At 40.2% G+C, this 16,368-nt stretch overlaps 1 protein-coding gene across 1 annotated transcript in view; it reads left to right on the top strand.

Moving 5' to 3' along the window:
- The window catches only part of LOC126470667 (latrophilin Cirl), a 781,142-nt gene that overhangs the window by 728,587 nt on the left and 36,187 nt on the right, over positions 1-16,368 (top strand). Inside the window, exons 8-13 of the mRNA XM_050098661.1 lie at positions 2,359-2,705; positions 10,093-10,420; positions 11,172-11,529; positions 12,771-12,996; positions 13,210-13,375; positions 13,776-13,990. Of these exons, the coding sequence (XP_049954618.1) occupies positions 2,359-2,705; positions 10,093-10,420; positions 11,172-11,529; positions 12,771-12,996; positions 13,210-13,375; positions 13,776-13,990 (1,640 nt within the window). The remainder of the gene's footprint in view (positions 1-2,358; positions 2,706-10,092; positions 10,421-11,171; positions 11,530-12,770; positions 12,997-13,209; positions 13,376-13,775; positions 13,991-16,368) is intronic.

The raw sequence follows: 16,368 nt of genomic DNA, 5'->3' as shown, positions 1-16,368 counted from the left end.
GACTGCACGGAGGATGATTGATAACTGTACCCACGGGGAGGGTGCTGCATGTGTGGATGAAGTGTTTGAAGACGAAACTCGATTACAGCACGCTTTTTCCCACACACTGACATAGTCACGTAACACAATGCCTTGTTTTACGCTGCAATTCGAAGCTCTCTAGCGGCAGAGGGCTGGCTGCAAATATGTTGACATGAAGAATAAAGAGGTAGAATGTTATCTTTTATTTGAAGAGTTGTCACAAAAAATTCGGAGCCGTTACTTTTCAGCACGCCACCGTGCATCTGACAACAGTTCCGTTATTACTCTGTCGAAGAGTGATTCTTTGACTTATTACATTTTCGAATGGTTTGAGAAGCCTCGTCTGATCACGCCTTCGTCCGGTGTATGGCTCTTGAGCACCGTCCTTTTGTGTCCGTTTTCACTTTCTGAAATGTCTGACAGATGTACGTGCAGAGATTTACGCTTCTAAGAAAAAAGACGAAAATGCAGAAAGTCAAAGAACAACAATTGAATAGATTGTCAAAGGGCTGTTTCTAGAGCTATAGATGAACTAAAAGCGTTAGTAAGTGTGATTCCAGGCCACTAAAGACGATTTGATCCAAAAAGCATATGGCGTGAAGTGCTGGGTGGTTATAAATAAAGTGCAGCTATTCACGTTGGTCCAGTGTGGGGTGTAATTATCGTATTTGAGTGAAACGTGGTAGATATGCTGATATGTTAATGCGGAACCGATTTACGCTCGATAAATATAAATATTAGTTCCAATTATGGCCACCAGGTGCAAATCTGGCGCTGTACTCTGTTTGAGTGAAAAGTACGGCTATCGAGAAGCCAGACCGTGCACTGCTAGTGAAACTGTTTTATGTGAACGGCAACAATTACAGCGTATCATTGAGAGAGTATCGTCGACTGAAAGCTCTGAGGAGAGGCGCGATGTCATTAAATGTGTTAAAGGAGATGATAATGACATCGGAAACGCGGGTGAGCTAGGTGTGACACCTCGAAGTGAAAGGTGTATCCCGGTGGAAATTATTGACGAGGTTAGCTGTAACTGACCGTGCAGCACGTACCCCGGGCAGTGACTAGAGAATTGTCCATCTCGTGGTAAACAGTTCGGAAAGTTTTTCGGTCTGTTTTACACTGGTACCCGTACAAGATCCAGACGGTGCAGCAACTGAAACCTAATAATCCGCAGCAACGTTCCGAATTTGCTCTTCGGTTTCTGGCACGGAACGAAAAGATGACGACATGTGGCCGGGCAATATTCTGTGGAGTGACGACGCACATTTTACATTTACAGGGTGCAGTGAATACACAGAACGGTCGAATTTGGGGTACTGTTAAACCGCGTGTTGTGCACGGCTCGCAGTGTGTGACTGTGGCGTGGATTCACAAGCACGTTTATTCTCGATCCGTTCTTCTTTGACAAGAACAGATCTAGGTGGCTTGTCAGGTGTACCGTGACGTCTGCACTTTTTCGAGACCTCCTTGTACAGCATGTGATTTCTGCATTCGGAGGGCACAACTTTGTGGAGACTACTGTTTTCGCGCAAGATGGAGCAGCACCTCATGTCGCTCGCCCAGTGAAAGATTTGCTTAATGCAACCTTCCATAACGTGTTATCTCCAGGGGCTTTCCAGATGTATGGCCAGCAAGATCAGCTGATCTGAATCCGTGTGACTTTCGGCTCTAGAAATATCTAAAAGAACTCGGTTAGCAGGGACACATTCGCTGTCTACCTGATCTGAAGGCCAGTATTCAGATTCTGCCGGAACTGCTGCAAACAACTGCTGATCACTTTGTTTTACGGATGCAGCAGCCCGTCGACCTCTCCGGTACTCGTATCGAACAAATTGTGTAAGTGGCAGTTAATAATGAAATCAACATTATGCCTTTCTCACAGGTTTGACCTTTTCTGTCCACGTCCCATCCCTAATCCATTACGTACGAAAACATTTCGGTACGTCTTTCTTGCATTCACAGCGCCAGATTTGCGCCTAGTGGCCAAAATTAGAACTAATTTTTTCCAGCATAAATCTGTTCCACATTAACGTACTAGAATATCTATCAAATTTCGCTGCCATACGATAATGACAGCCCATAATTGCAAAGACGGTTGCAGTAGTTTCAAGGGATGTTCGATTATAGAGTAATTTTACGGACACCGAATTTAAAACCACTCGCGCAATTAAAATCGAAAGCGAATCCGTAGCCTCCGAACACTCGTCTGTAGGGCCTCCGATTCAGCGCGTTTTGTTTGGTTTTTGTGGTTTTGTTGCGTTCCCCGGCGGCGGCTGGCCGTGAGTGCGGAGGAGTGACGCCCAGTAGGGCGCGTGTGGTGTAACGCTTCCGCAGGTCGCACCGGCTCGGCTGCAGCTGCGGCGGCGGCGGCGGCCGCAGCGGCGGCGGCGGCGCCGCCGTCGCACTTCCCTCCGGAGGAGCTGTCGCGGCTGTGCCCCGCGGTGACGGCGCGCAACCTCTTCTGGAACTGGACGTGGGCGGGCGACGTGGCCGAGCAGCCGTGCCCCGGCGGCTCCACGGGCCGCGCGCGCTGGCAGTGCCGCCGGCGCGACGACGGGCCGCCGCTGTGGGCGGCCGACGCGCCCGACCTCTCCGACTGCCACACGCTCTGGTTCACCAACCTCGAGACGCGCATGACGCACGGAGACTCCATCACCACCATCGGCAACGAGCTGGCACAGGTCCGTAATTAATTTAATGCGCCTCCCGTCCACCTCACAGTGCTTCCAGACTTGTCAGATATCATTACTTCTAAACGACGTCGGACATTAATCTGGCAAAATTTGGCACGTAACGGTACTTCCTATGGTTGTTGTTGTTGTTGTTGTGGTCTTCAGTCCTGAGACTGGTTTGATGCAGCTCTCCATGCTACTCTATCCTGTGCAAGCTTCTTCATCTCACAGTACCTACTGCAGCCTACATCCTTCTGAATCTGCTTAGTGTATTCATCTCTTGGTCTCCCTCTACGATTTTTACCCTCCACGCTGCCCTCCAATACTAAATTGGTGATCCCTCGATGTCTCAGAACATGTCCTACCAACCAGTCCCTTCTTCTTGTCAAGTTGTGCCACAAACTCCTCTTCTCCCCAATTCTATTCAATACCTCCTCATTAGTTATGTGATCTACCCATCTAATCTTCAGCATTCTTGCAGCATCACATTTCGAAAGCTTCTATTCTCTTCTTGTCTAAACTATTTATCGTCCACGTTTCACTTCCGTACGTGGCTACACTCCATACTAATACTTTCAGAAACGACTTCCTGACACTTAAATCTATACTCGATGTTAACAAATTTTTCTTCTTCAGAAATGCTTTCCTTGCCATTGCCATTCTACATTTTATATCCTCTCTACTTCGACCATCATCAGTTATTTTGCTCCCCAAATAGCAAAACTCCTTTACTACTTTAAGTGTCTCATTTCCTAATCTAATTCCCTCAGCATCATCTGACTTAATTCGACTACATTCCGTTATCCTCGTTTTGCTTTTGTTGATGATCATCTTATACCCTCCTTTCAAGACACTGTCCATTCCGTTCAGCTGCTCTTCCAAGTCCTTTGCTGTCTCTGACAGAATTACAGTGTCATCGGCGAACCTCAAAGTTTTTATTTCTTCTCCATGGATTTTAATACCTACTCCGAATTTTTCTTTTGCTTCCTTTACTGCTTGCTCAATATACAGATTGAATAACATCGGGGAGAGGCTACAACCTTGTCTCACTCCCTTCCCAACCACTGCTTCCCTTTCATACCCCTCGACTCTTATAACTGCTATCTGGTTTCTGTACAAATTGTAAATAGCCTTTCGCTCCCTGTATTTTACCCCTGCCACCTTTAGAATTTGAAAGAGAGTATTCCAGTCAATATTGTCAAAAGCTTTCTCTAAGTCTACAAATGCTAAAAACGTAGGTTTGCCTTTCCTTAATCTTTCTTCTAAGATAAGTCGTAGGGTCAGTATTGCCTCACGTGTTCCAACATTTCTACGGAATCCAAACTGATCTTCCCCGAGGTCGGCTTCTATCAGTTTTTCCATTCGTCTGTAAAGAATTCGTGTTAGTATTTTGCAGCTGTGACTTATTTAACTGATAGTTCGGTAATTTTCACATCTGTCAACACCTGCTTTCTTTGGGATTGGAATTATTATGTTCTTCTTGAAGTCTGAGGGTATTTCGCCTGTCTCATACATCTTGCTCACCAGATGGTAGAGTTTCGTCAGGACTGGCTCTCCCAAGGCAGTCAGTAGTTCTAATGGAATGTTGTCTACTCCGGGGGACTTGTTTCGACTTAGGTCTTTCAGTGCTCTGTCAAACTCGTCACACAGTATCATATCTCCTATTTCATCTTCATCTACATCCTCTTCCATTTCCATAATATTGTTCTCCAGTACATCGCCCTTGTATAGACCCTCTATATACTCCTTCCACCTTTCTACTTTCCCTTCTTTGCTTTGAACTGGGTTTCCATCAACGCTCTTCATATTCATGCAAGTGGTTCTCCTTTCTCCAAAGGTCTCTTTAATTTTCCTTTAGGCAGTGTCTATCTTACCTCTACATCCGTACATTTGTCCTCTAGCCATCCCTGCTTAGCCATTTTGCACTTCCTGTCGATATCATTTTTGAGACGTTTGTATTCCTTTTTGCCTGCTTCATTTACTGCATTTTTATATTTTCTCCTTTCATCAATTAAATTCAATATTTCTTCTGTTACTCAATGGTTTCTACTAGCCCTCGTCTTTTTACCTATTTGATCATCTACTGCCTTCACTATTTCATCCCTCAAAGCTACCCATTCTTCTTCTACTGTATTTCTTTCCCCCATTCCTGTCAATTGTTCCCTTATGCTCTCCCTGGAACTCTGTACAACTTCTGGTTCTTTCAGTTTATCCAGGTCCCATCTCCTTAAATTCCCACCTTTTTGCAGTTCCTTCAGTTTTAATCTACAGTTCATAACTATTAGGGAAACAAATTAACAGTCCAATTTTTAGAGGACAGAGGATCTGCTATCAAAAATGGAACTCACTCGGTTCATCAGTCTTTTTTACGAAAATGATAAATAAAGAGTCTGTGACACAGTCAGTTCTGCTTATTTGTAACGACCGTCTTCTCTGTCCGATACGGTTTAGGCCACTTTCTGTTGTCAAGTGCGCTCGGGGTGCGTCCGGCTACGTCCTTCGGTTTTTGGTATTCTCGGGAGTCATTCCGATAGTAGTAGCTACTGGCTACTGACTTTTAGCCTAAATAGTGTCGGGTCTCTCGTATCGAAATCTGTTTTTGTCGTGTAGTCTTCCCGACGTTCGAGAAATTGTGATCCGACTCGGATTTCACTGTCTGAAAATATTTTATCGTCCACCGGAGATCGTTTCGGAACTCGGGCATTTACCTTAAGATATTCTAAATCCTGAAAATAATTGATATTGGAATGTATTACTTGTGGCAAATGACTACTGCCACTGGAGGAACCGAAAAATATAGGGGAGTAAAATGGCTCGGAATGCCGGACGAGGTTTCGAATGGAGCAGTTTCGTACAAAATTTATAGTTTACAATCAATTCGTAACTGGAGTTTTGACTCGTGGCAGTGAGACGTTGACGTTTAATGTGGAAACTCTTTGTAAGGTGACTGTCACTCGGTGACCGACAGAGGAGTACGTGTCGCAAATAACGAGGAGAGACGGAAAAGGGAATGGTCGGATTGGGGACCGGATTAGAGTGTAAGCTAGCTGGGCAGATGGAGGGTAGTTATTTGCTAGATGTTGGAAAATAAGGAAATATTGAAGTTCTTATTGGATATGTACTCTAGGGGTACAGATGTCTATCACTGAAAACTGCAATTTGTTGGAAAGTCTAGAGGAGGTGGATGTCAATTGCTGCCACTGATGATGATCTATTAAATATTGGTCTTCTGATTTTATAAAAATTATTTACATTGCCCTCTAAACTGTAGTGGAACCCAGTTTGTTTTTAGCCCTTAGGGGTAATTACTGCCGAGTTGGGAATTATCGGTCTAGAGTCTCCATTTTTATTTATTTATTTATTTATTTATTTACAGGTCAAGTTCCATAGGACCAAATTGAGGAGCAAATCTCCAAGGTCATGGAACGTGTCAGTACATGAACTTACAACATAAAAGTAATAACAGATATAAATAAATGTTCACGAACCTGAAAGAAAATCAGTCTATAAGTTTAAGCAAACACTATCAGCAATACAATGAGAATCAGCTTAATTTTTTAAGGAACTCCTCGACAGAATAGAAGCAGTGACCCATGAGGAAACTCTTCAGTTTCGATTTGAAAGTGCGTGTATTACTGCTAAGATTTTTGAATTCGAGTGGCAGCTTATTGAAAATGGATGCAGCAGTATACTGCACACCTTTTTGCACAAGAGTTAAGGAAGTCCGATCCAAATGGAGGTTTGATTTCTGCCGAGTATTAACCGAGTGAAAACTGCTTATTGTTGGAAATAAACTAATATTGGTAACAAGAAACGACAATAAGGAATATACATATTGAGAGGTCAGTGTCAAAATACCCTGACTCGTGAACAGAGGTCGACAAGAGGTTCGTGAACTCACACCACTTATTACCCGAACCGGCCGTTTCTGAGCCAAAAATATCCTTCTAGAATGGGAAGAGTTACCCCAAAACATAATACCATACGACATAAGTGAATGAAAATAAGCAAATTAGACTAATTTACGCGTCGAAGTATCACTCACTTTCGATACCGTTTGAATAGTGAAAATGGCAGTATTAAGTCTTTGAACAAGATCCTGAACATGGGCTTTCCACGACAGCTTACTATCTATCTGAACACCTAGTAATTTCAACTGTTCAGTTTCACTAGTCATATGCCCATTCTGTGAGATTAAAACGTCAGGTTTTGTTGAATTGTGTGTTAGAAACTGTAAAAACTGAGTCTTACTGTGATTTAACGTCAGTTTATTTTCTACAAGCAAAGAACTGAGGTCAGGTACTGCACTACTTAAAACCGAGTCAATGTTGCACACAACATCCTTTACTACCAAGCTAGTGTCATCAACAAACAGAAATATTTTAGAGTTAACCATAATACTAGCGGGCATATCATTTATATAAATAAGGAACAGGAGTGGCCCCAACACTGATCCCTGGGGCATCCCCCGACTCTACAGTACCCCACTCAGATCCCACATCACAGCCGTTATCAACATTGTGAATAATGACCTTTTGCTGCCTGTTGCTAAAGTAAGAGGTGAACCAATTGTGAGCTACTCCCCTTATTCCGTAATGGTCCAACTTCTGGAGCAATATTGTGAGATCAACACAGGCAAATGCCTTTGTTAAATCAAAAAATACGCCAAGTGTTCGAAACTTTTTGTTTAGCCCATCCAGTACCTCACAGAGAAAAGAGAATATAGCATTTTCAGTTGTCAAACGACTTCTAAAGCCGAACTGTACATTTGATAGCAAATCGTGTGATATAAAATGATCAATTAACCTTACATACACAGCCTTTTCGATAACTTTTGCAAACACTGATGGCATAGAAATAGGTCTAAAATGATCTACATTATCCCTTTCTCCCTTTTTATAAAGCGGCTTTACTACTGAGTACTTTAATCGCTCAGGAAACTGACCATTCCTAAAGGAAAAATTACAAATATGGCTAAATACAGGGCTAACATATGCAGCACAGAACTTTAATATTCTACTAGACACTCCATCATAACCATGAGAGTCCTTAGTCTTCAGTGATTTAATTATTGACTCAATCTCCCTCTTGTCTGTATCACAGAGGAGTATTTCAGACATCAGTCTCGGAAAGGCATTTGCTAAGAAATTTATATGATTTCGTGTAGAAACTAAATTTTTATTTAATTCACCAGCAATTCTCAGAAAATGGTTGTTAAATACTGTACATATATCTGATTTATCAGTAACAGAAATATTATTAATGCAAAATGACTTTATATCATCAACCTTGTGCTGCTGACCAGACACTTCCTTCACAACTGACCATATGGCTTTAATTCTATCCTGTGAATTAGCTATTCTATTTGCATACCACTACTTCTAACATTTTGATATAATTCCCGCTTTGTTCTACATGATATCCTTATCCCACTAGTCATCCAACCTGGCTGTCCATTACTGCTAGTACCCTGTTTAGAATGTTCTAATGGAAAGCAACTCTCAAAGAGCATGAGAAATGTGTTATGGAAAGCATTGTATTTATCATCTATATTATCGGCACTATAAACATCTTGCCACTCTTGTTCCTTGACAAGTTTTGAAAAACTCTCTATTGCTGTTGGATTAACTTTCCTACGTAGTTTGTAATTAAATATGACATTGGTTTGAGTACAAAAACCTTTTAATGTTAAAATTTGTGCATCATGGTCTGAAAGGCCGTTGACCCTTTTACTAACAGAATGCCCATCTAGTAATGAAGAATGAATAAAAATATTGTCTAATACTGTGCTACTGTTCCCCTGCACCCTAGTTGGAAAAAACACAGTTTGCATCAGATCATATGAATTTAGGAGATCTACCAACATCCTTTTTCTTGCACAATCATGTACAAAATTAATATTGAAGTCACCACATATAACCACTTTCTGGTACTTCCTACAAAGTGAATCAAGAACCCTCTCTAGCTTAAGCAAAAATGCTCTGAAGTCAGAGTTAGGGGACCTATAAACAACAGCAATTAGAAGTTTAATTTCACTAAATTCAACTAATGCTGCACAACTTTCAAATATCTGTTCAGTGCAGTGTCGTGATACGTCTATGTACTCAAATGAAATTCTGTTTTTTACGTACAGAGCCTCTCCCCCACCCTGCAAGGAACTCCTTGAGAAACAGCCAGCTAGTCTGTAGTCTGTAGTCTGTAGCCTGTTCGCAGTAGCAGTCGCAGTTTACATCAATAGCCCATATCCTGTAGCCCTTATTCCATTCCGTTCTTGTGTGCTGTTCTGGTCCTGCCTTCCTTCCAGTCCTACCTTATTCATTAGCCACAGCTCTAAGTTACCGGATGCAAGTAAACCACTTTGGCCATATCTCGGAGATAGTCTTCTCGTGCCACTTCGAATTTAAAATTTTCAAAATGGCTGTGTTTTGGATGCTGCTTCTCTTACTCCTTTTTTCCCATATTTACTAAAGGTATCTAATCTCTGAAGTTTTAATCTGACACTTTGTTCAGTTATGTACTGTCAAAAGGTTTGCTCTTATAGGTCAATGCTGAAATCTATATACTGCTGTCTCACTCCCTTCCATAATTTATTCTTCTGTCTGTCCATTTGAATCTCAACAAAATAATGTAGAAACGACAAAATTCCTGTGCAGATTTTGGGAGACACACAAATTGTGAGCAGTACATTTGTTAAGCTTTTGTTACTTAGGACAGTCCTACATTTTGTGCATTTTAACAGATTTTACAATGAAGTTTGCCAGTGGCTCGAGGTGCGAGACTTATTTGTTTCCACCTCACTGTAGTTAAAGTGGCCCCGAATTGTGCCTAGTAGGTGGGCTGTGGTTGTCATTGACTCATTGTATGGCCGTAGTGTGTGGGGGCAATGTTTAGACCTCCTAGAATGGCAATATCATTTTTGTGAATAATTTTTTGCATTGTGTACATAAAAGTTGTCTATCTGGCCTGTTCTCAGAAATGATTGTCTTTATATTTCAGACTGTGGAATTTGTTTCAGTAACTGCCCTCTCATTTTCCTGAAAATACAGCAGCCAGGTGGTAATGCATTTTGTATTTTTCACGCTGTAGAATATTGTTTTGTATTAATGATCTCTCATTGCTGCTATTGAATTTGTTCTACTTCTGGTAAGAGGACAAATCTTATGTGTACTTTTACCATCGGAATTGATATTTATGAGGGGGAGTAATTTGTATATCCCACCAGAAACACTGAATCCTGTCTGCCTTGTTTCCGTTTTACATGTACAGCTAGGAAAGTAGATGTGACCAAATTGTCACCTTCATACTTGCTTCTTACCAGGTACATCAAACACTGTAACTGAATGATATTGTGCCACTGAGATGCTGTCTTATAATTAATGCTGCGAGTATGTTACAGGTAACAGAGAGTGTGCCCCTCTATGGGGGAGACATGCTGGCTGCTGCTGAAATTACACGGAAACTGGCCGGAAAGATGTCTTCCGATATCTCGACTTTCCCCGACCCTCGACAGCGTGAGGCCATTGTCACAGAACTTTTGTACAGTGTCATCCGCACGGGCAGCAACTTGTTGGAATGTTCTCATCACCAGAGCTGGAAGGACCTAACATACAAGCAGCAACTCCAGGTTGCAACTGAAATGCTAATGGGCCTTGAAGAAAATGCATTCTTGCTAGCTGAGACTGTGCGCCGTGAGAAGAGGGTTGTGCAGACCGTCAAGAACATATGTAAGTCATACTATAGAATGTAAAATCTTTCAACTTTACTGCCTGATTCTTTGTAGTTGCGTGATTAACTGTAAAACAAGCAAAGCATTGCACACCTGTGTGGTATAGAAGATAACTTACTGTATATAATAGGAGGTGCAGACAGACCACTTTAAGAATGGAGTAATATGATCTAAAGAAATAAATGGAACTGAAGACAGTCATGCCAGAAAACAGTAACTCATTCATTGCCATGTGTGTGTGGTGAGTTGTGTAATGAAACACTGGCATGCCTTCAGGCTGCAAATGAAAATTCCCATTCCCAGTTCCTTATTTCAAAGGAAAACAGGAATAATATGTGCAGGACTCTGGGGTCTATACCATGGTCTTAAGCCTGTATAAAATTCTCTCTACTCCTCCACTTCCTTTGACTTGGTGAGATGAATGTACTGATTAAGAGAAAAGCAGTGTGACATTATTGGGGCTTGAAAGCAGTTAACACAAAATTAATACAGTGAAATTTTTTGTGTAGCATTTATTTGTCTGTGAGTGCATGAACCTACTGAGGCAAGTGGCTCTTATTTGCTTTAAATTTAATTAATTGTATTTATTTGGGCCAAATACTATAATCATTACATTACTTGAATTTTTGTATGTTTTTGGGGTAAACTAATTATTTGGTACTTCTATACATGTGATTTCTGGTGGCATTTTTAACATTTCGATTTATTCGTGAATAAGCTTGTATATACGTGTATTTTTTCCATTTCAGTGCTGAGTGTAAGAGTAATTCCACTTGCCCAAGTCAGTGAAGTGGAGGTGTTTCCTCTGGCAGAAACTCACGTTCCATGGCCAATATCGCAGAACTGGGTAGAACTTCCAAGAATGTCTGTTCTGGAAAACAGTGACGGAGGATTTGTACGCATAGTATTTGCAACTTTTGATCGATTAGATGAGGTCCTGCAGCCGAGGAATCGGTCTCAAAGAATCAATTCTAAAATTATTGCAGCTTCTCTTGGGAAAGGAAAGCACATACAACTATCAAAACCTGTGAAAATAATTCTACAGCATATTGATACAAGCAGCAACCTCACAAATCCTTCGTGTGTTTTCTGGGATTATGTAAATGGGTGAGTTTGTATGTGGTACATACTGTTATGAATTAGTTTCATTCACAAGCAAGTAAATGATAAACATGCCAGCATTAAGTTTTATTTAATTTGATTGTCTCCGTACCTGGAATGATTTTGACATTTTATATCTAACATTAGCAGATATAAAATGTAAATAGCAGTTTTTCTAACAAAATAGTAATACTTCTGCAACAAAATAACATATTGCATACTACTGAAAAACTTTTGAATAAATCCTCAAGACAAGGGTCTAATAAAGAAGTATTTTTTAAACCAAATTTTTTGTAATTTGACTAATTCATCTAATTTTTTTCATTTATGGCAGTGATTTACACATGGCCAGCTTTTGCTGGAGAGTAGACGTAAATGGTTGTTGCCATGGTAACTTCCCCTTGCATAGAGGTATTTTCATCCAAAAATTTTGTATACTTAGTCATCTTCTTTGAGCAACCCAACTTCTAGTTCTTCCTGATTGTTATGCTGTGGAAGGAGTGTCTAATACTTGAATGAAAGGTATCCAACTATCTTAACAGTCACAATTCCAATACCATTATGTACCAGTCAGTTCTGGTATCCTTTTCACTGAAAGCCTCATCTACTCAGTTCTTAGAGCAGGAAGGTGGCCAGTTTGATGACAGAATGACACTGGCTCACTGTGCTCAATACCTCAGATGTGGTTTTTATATGCTGTCGATACATGTTCTGTGTACAGTGGTGGTATGTAATTTTGAATTGGTGTGGGAAATTTTATTTTTAATATTTCCATGTGTAAAAGCAGGGTACTTTTAAGGTAGTTTGCTAAACCACTTACACTTGCATGTTCTACAGTCACATATTTTGGAGAACCAGTGACCTACTATTGCAAAGTTTGAACAGCACATCAGACCACATGTTGCTAATGCCAAGCATGGTGTTGTGTAGTGCATAACCAATGGCTGTAGCCATCTGGAGACAGCATAATTGCCTGAGACTGATCATGGATGTAATAAATTGCAAATTAAAAACTGGTGGATGTAGGCATTTTATTTCATCATTGTATGTGTCCAGCATCTTGTATCTGTTGATCAGTGCATCATCTATACAGTAAGTGGGTGTCTTTATTGATCCCAGTATGTAAAAACCTAATACGTGTAATTCTGTCTCAACAGTGATAAATTTGTGTTCAGTAAAGTAAGTGGTGTTCTCTTTTACAACTTTACTGTGTGTAATAGTTTTTCTGTTTTGCTTCTGTCCTTTAGGGCATGGTCTGATGAAGGCTGTCAAGTTGAAAAGACTAATGCAACTCATACCCTGTGTGTATGTGACCATTTAACCAACTTTGCCATACTGATGGATGTGCGTTCTGTAAAAATTGAGGCCGCGCACGAGTTTGTGTTATCGTTCATAACTTATGTGGGCTGTATCATCTCTGTTGTGTGCCTGGCCCTGGCATTTCTCACCTTTCAAATTTTCCGTGGACTCAAGGTGTGTATAAAATAATTTTTTTATACTGATCAGTATTGTCTAAAATAAAAAAGAGCAAATTCTTATGTTCTGCTGTACACAGTGGAAATACCATACATAGTATTTGTACAAAATGTGAAATACAAAACATTGTATTGAAGGAAAACATGACAGAAAAGATACTTTTCATTACCTTTAACCATTAGCCTGATGTGTATCACCTCTATTTTCCAGTCGGATCGTACAACAATCCACAAGAATTTATGCATCTGTCTTTTAATTGCGGAAGTAGTATTTCTGTTTGGCATTGGCCAAACGCAGCATCGAGTAATTTGTGGTGCTGTCGCAGGGCTTCTGCATTTTTTCTTCCTCTGTGCGTTTGCGTGGATGTTCCTTGAAGGTAAGATATTTTATTAAATCGTTGGGATACTTCATTTAGTGCTGTCTCAGAGAGCACAAGTAACAAATTTTGAGAATAATGGTTCTCGGAGACAATACTGTGTGTACATGTTGACACTATTGTTATTTGAGAAAAACGTAGTAGTGATGAAATGTGACATTATTGATGTTGACATTACTCTTACCCAACAAAGTGAACAAGAGGTTGTTTAAAATAACTTTAGAGTGCAGCTGCACTAAAGATGGGGAAAAGTGCTTTTTAACCTGGATGTACTTTGATAATCATGTGTAGTACACTTCGTTTCTCTAGTCGAACGTTTTCATAAATTTACTTTGTATATTTTTGACTGAATACGAAATCTTCACAATTGTTGTAACATATTTAATATACATCATTTCAGGGTTTCAGCTTTATGTGATGCTGATTGAAGTATTTGAAGCTGAAAAATCACGCATTCGGTGGTATTACACATTCGCCTATGGAGCACCTCTAATAATTGTAGCTGTGTCTTGCAGTGTTGACCACATGAGTTATGGAACTGAAAAATACTGCTGGCTTCGTGCAGATAATTTCTTCATATTCAGCTTTGTTGGACCTGTTATAGCTGTGATACTTGTAAGTAATAAAACTCATGTGTCCATATATTTTGCTGAATGCTGGGAGTAAGCTTCTTTCAGGGCATACAGCCATGTTATCAAAACTTTTTCCATTGTTTTGTTTCGATAATGGTAAAAATACCTATTGATAATGAAACTTACATTAGCAAGCTGGATTTTCAGTTAAATTAATTCACATAGGATTGCTACTATTTAAACTTCAAGCTGTGCAACTTGCTGTACAGAAATGAAAGAAGATACAGATTGAATTTTTTCCATTTCTAGTGTGTGTTTCTTACTGTGTCAAACTTCTCTACCCATTGGCTGGCTGCAAACTTGTGAATCTATAGTTCACAACAATGGAAGTAAATTAAAAATGAAGTTGTGGGTATTTTAATTAGTAAACCCAGATACAAGGTATTTGTTATTTATGAGCATTTTATTCCTAGTGACTAACACAGTCTCAAATACATACACCATGACAACATTCACTGTTCTGTATCTTAACATACACACAGTTGAGGGTTCAGTACTTAATACCACATGCTCCCTATTTCCATTATATCAACATAGTACTCCACAATTCTGATAGTATCCCTGTACAGTACATTTCATATGGGTTTTCGCCATTAACATTAACACATCCATGGTTTCTTGAATTCACAGTTCAACTCCATTGCTCATGGCACATGTCTGACAATTTATAATTTCATGCTTTGGTGGGAATGCCTCACTTCATGGGTTTTTTAGTGATTTACGGGAGAATGCTACTGTAATTCTGGTAGAAAAGAGACAAATTGTAAAGGCATCAGGCCAGATTTTTACGACCATTTACTTCATGCAGCCAATTTTTTCCATCCTTGTGTTTTACTGAAACATAATGTACTACTTTTGATATTGTAATGACACTGTACCTTCATTTTCAGTAAAAGTCCACTGTCTTCTTAGAGAGCTGCCATTTATAATTTATTTAAAAAAAAGTTTATTTTGAATGTTTCCTTTAAAAATCAAAAGATGGGATATCTAATAACATTACTGTGTTTGGAAAATTCTGGGTTTCAATATTGTCAGAACAGAATATTTAAATATTCTAAGTTATAAGAATGGTCAGTGTCTTGAAATTACCAGGTGTAAAACTTTGCTTCCACCGTTTTTTCCCCAACATTTGAGGCTTTAATGAAACAAATTGGCTACACATGTATCAATCAAAGTATTTTCCATCACTGGCCACTACTTTCTCTCATCTTTCGGGCAGTGTACGAATCCCGCATCGAAAAAATTGTTTATCTTTTGAAGTGATCCACGAATCAATCCAACTTGTGACACCTTCATGAGATCGGAAGTGTTGGTCAGCCAGGCCATGCGCCATTGATCTAAACAGGTGATAGTCAGAGTGAGCAATGTCTGGAGAATATGGTGGATGGGGTAGGACTTTCCATTTTAATGTTTCCAAGTACGTTTTGACCTCTTTTGCAACGTGGAGTCAAGCGGTGTCGTGCTGCAAAATCATTTTATTGTGCCTCTCGCTGTATTGTGGCCATTTGTCTTTTAATGCTCTACTCAAACACATTAATTGCATTCGATAATGAGCACCTGTGATTGTTTCACTTGGTTTTAACACCTCACCTCATAGTACATGACTCTGAGCTGGTCCCACCAAATGCAGAACATGATCCTGGAGCCGTGAATGTTGAGTTTGGCCATCGACGTGGAAGCATGGCTGGGATATCGCCATGGTTTTTTGCATTTAGGGTTATCGTAATGAGCCCATTTCTTGTCCCCAGTCGCAATGCAATGGAGAGGTCCCTTCCGTTTTTGCTTCTAAAGCAATTGTTCACAAACATACAAACACTGTTCAACATCTCTTGGTTTCAGCTCACACAGGACACAAGTTCCTTGTTTCTGAATCATGCCCATAGCCTTGAGACATTTTGAAATGGCTTGCTGTGTCACTTCCACCAATTGTGCCAATTCTTGTTCAGTTTGTCGTGAGTCTTCTCAGCAATGTCTCCAATTCTGCATCTTCGAAAACATTCTCTCTTCCACCACTGCCAGTGTACGATGTTAAAATCACCATTCTTGAAGTGTTGACACCACGTACAACCCATTATTTCACTAATAGCATCCTTACCATACGTACTTGAGAGCATTCAATGAGACTCGGCCACTGTTTTCTTCATATTGAAACAAAACAGTAACACCTCCCGCAAATGACGAGAATTAGGCTCGTGAACTGACGTATTCAATCAAGAACAACTTTATGATGCAGACACAGATTGACTATTGTTTGAATGAGGTTATGTTGACAGAGGTACGAGCTAACTGCCTGATGTCTGCAATCTGTTTCTTTCGACTGCTACATACCGTTGTCACCACCTATCGACAAATGGTGGAAGC

The sequence above is a fragment of the Schistocerca serialis genome, chromosome 3, assembly GCF_023864345.2.
Source record: "Schistocerca serialis cubense isolate TAMUIC-IGC-003099 chromosome 3, iqSchSeri2.2, whole genome shotgun sequence".
In the NCBI taxonomy this organism is placed as follows: Eukaryota; Metazoa; Arthropoda; class Insecta; order Orthoptera; family Acrididae; genus Schistocerca; species Schistocerca serialis.
This window is presented reverse-complemented; position numbering and strand designations above follow the sequence as displayed.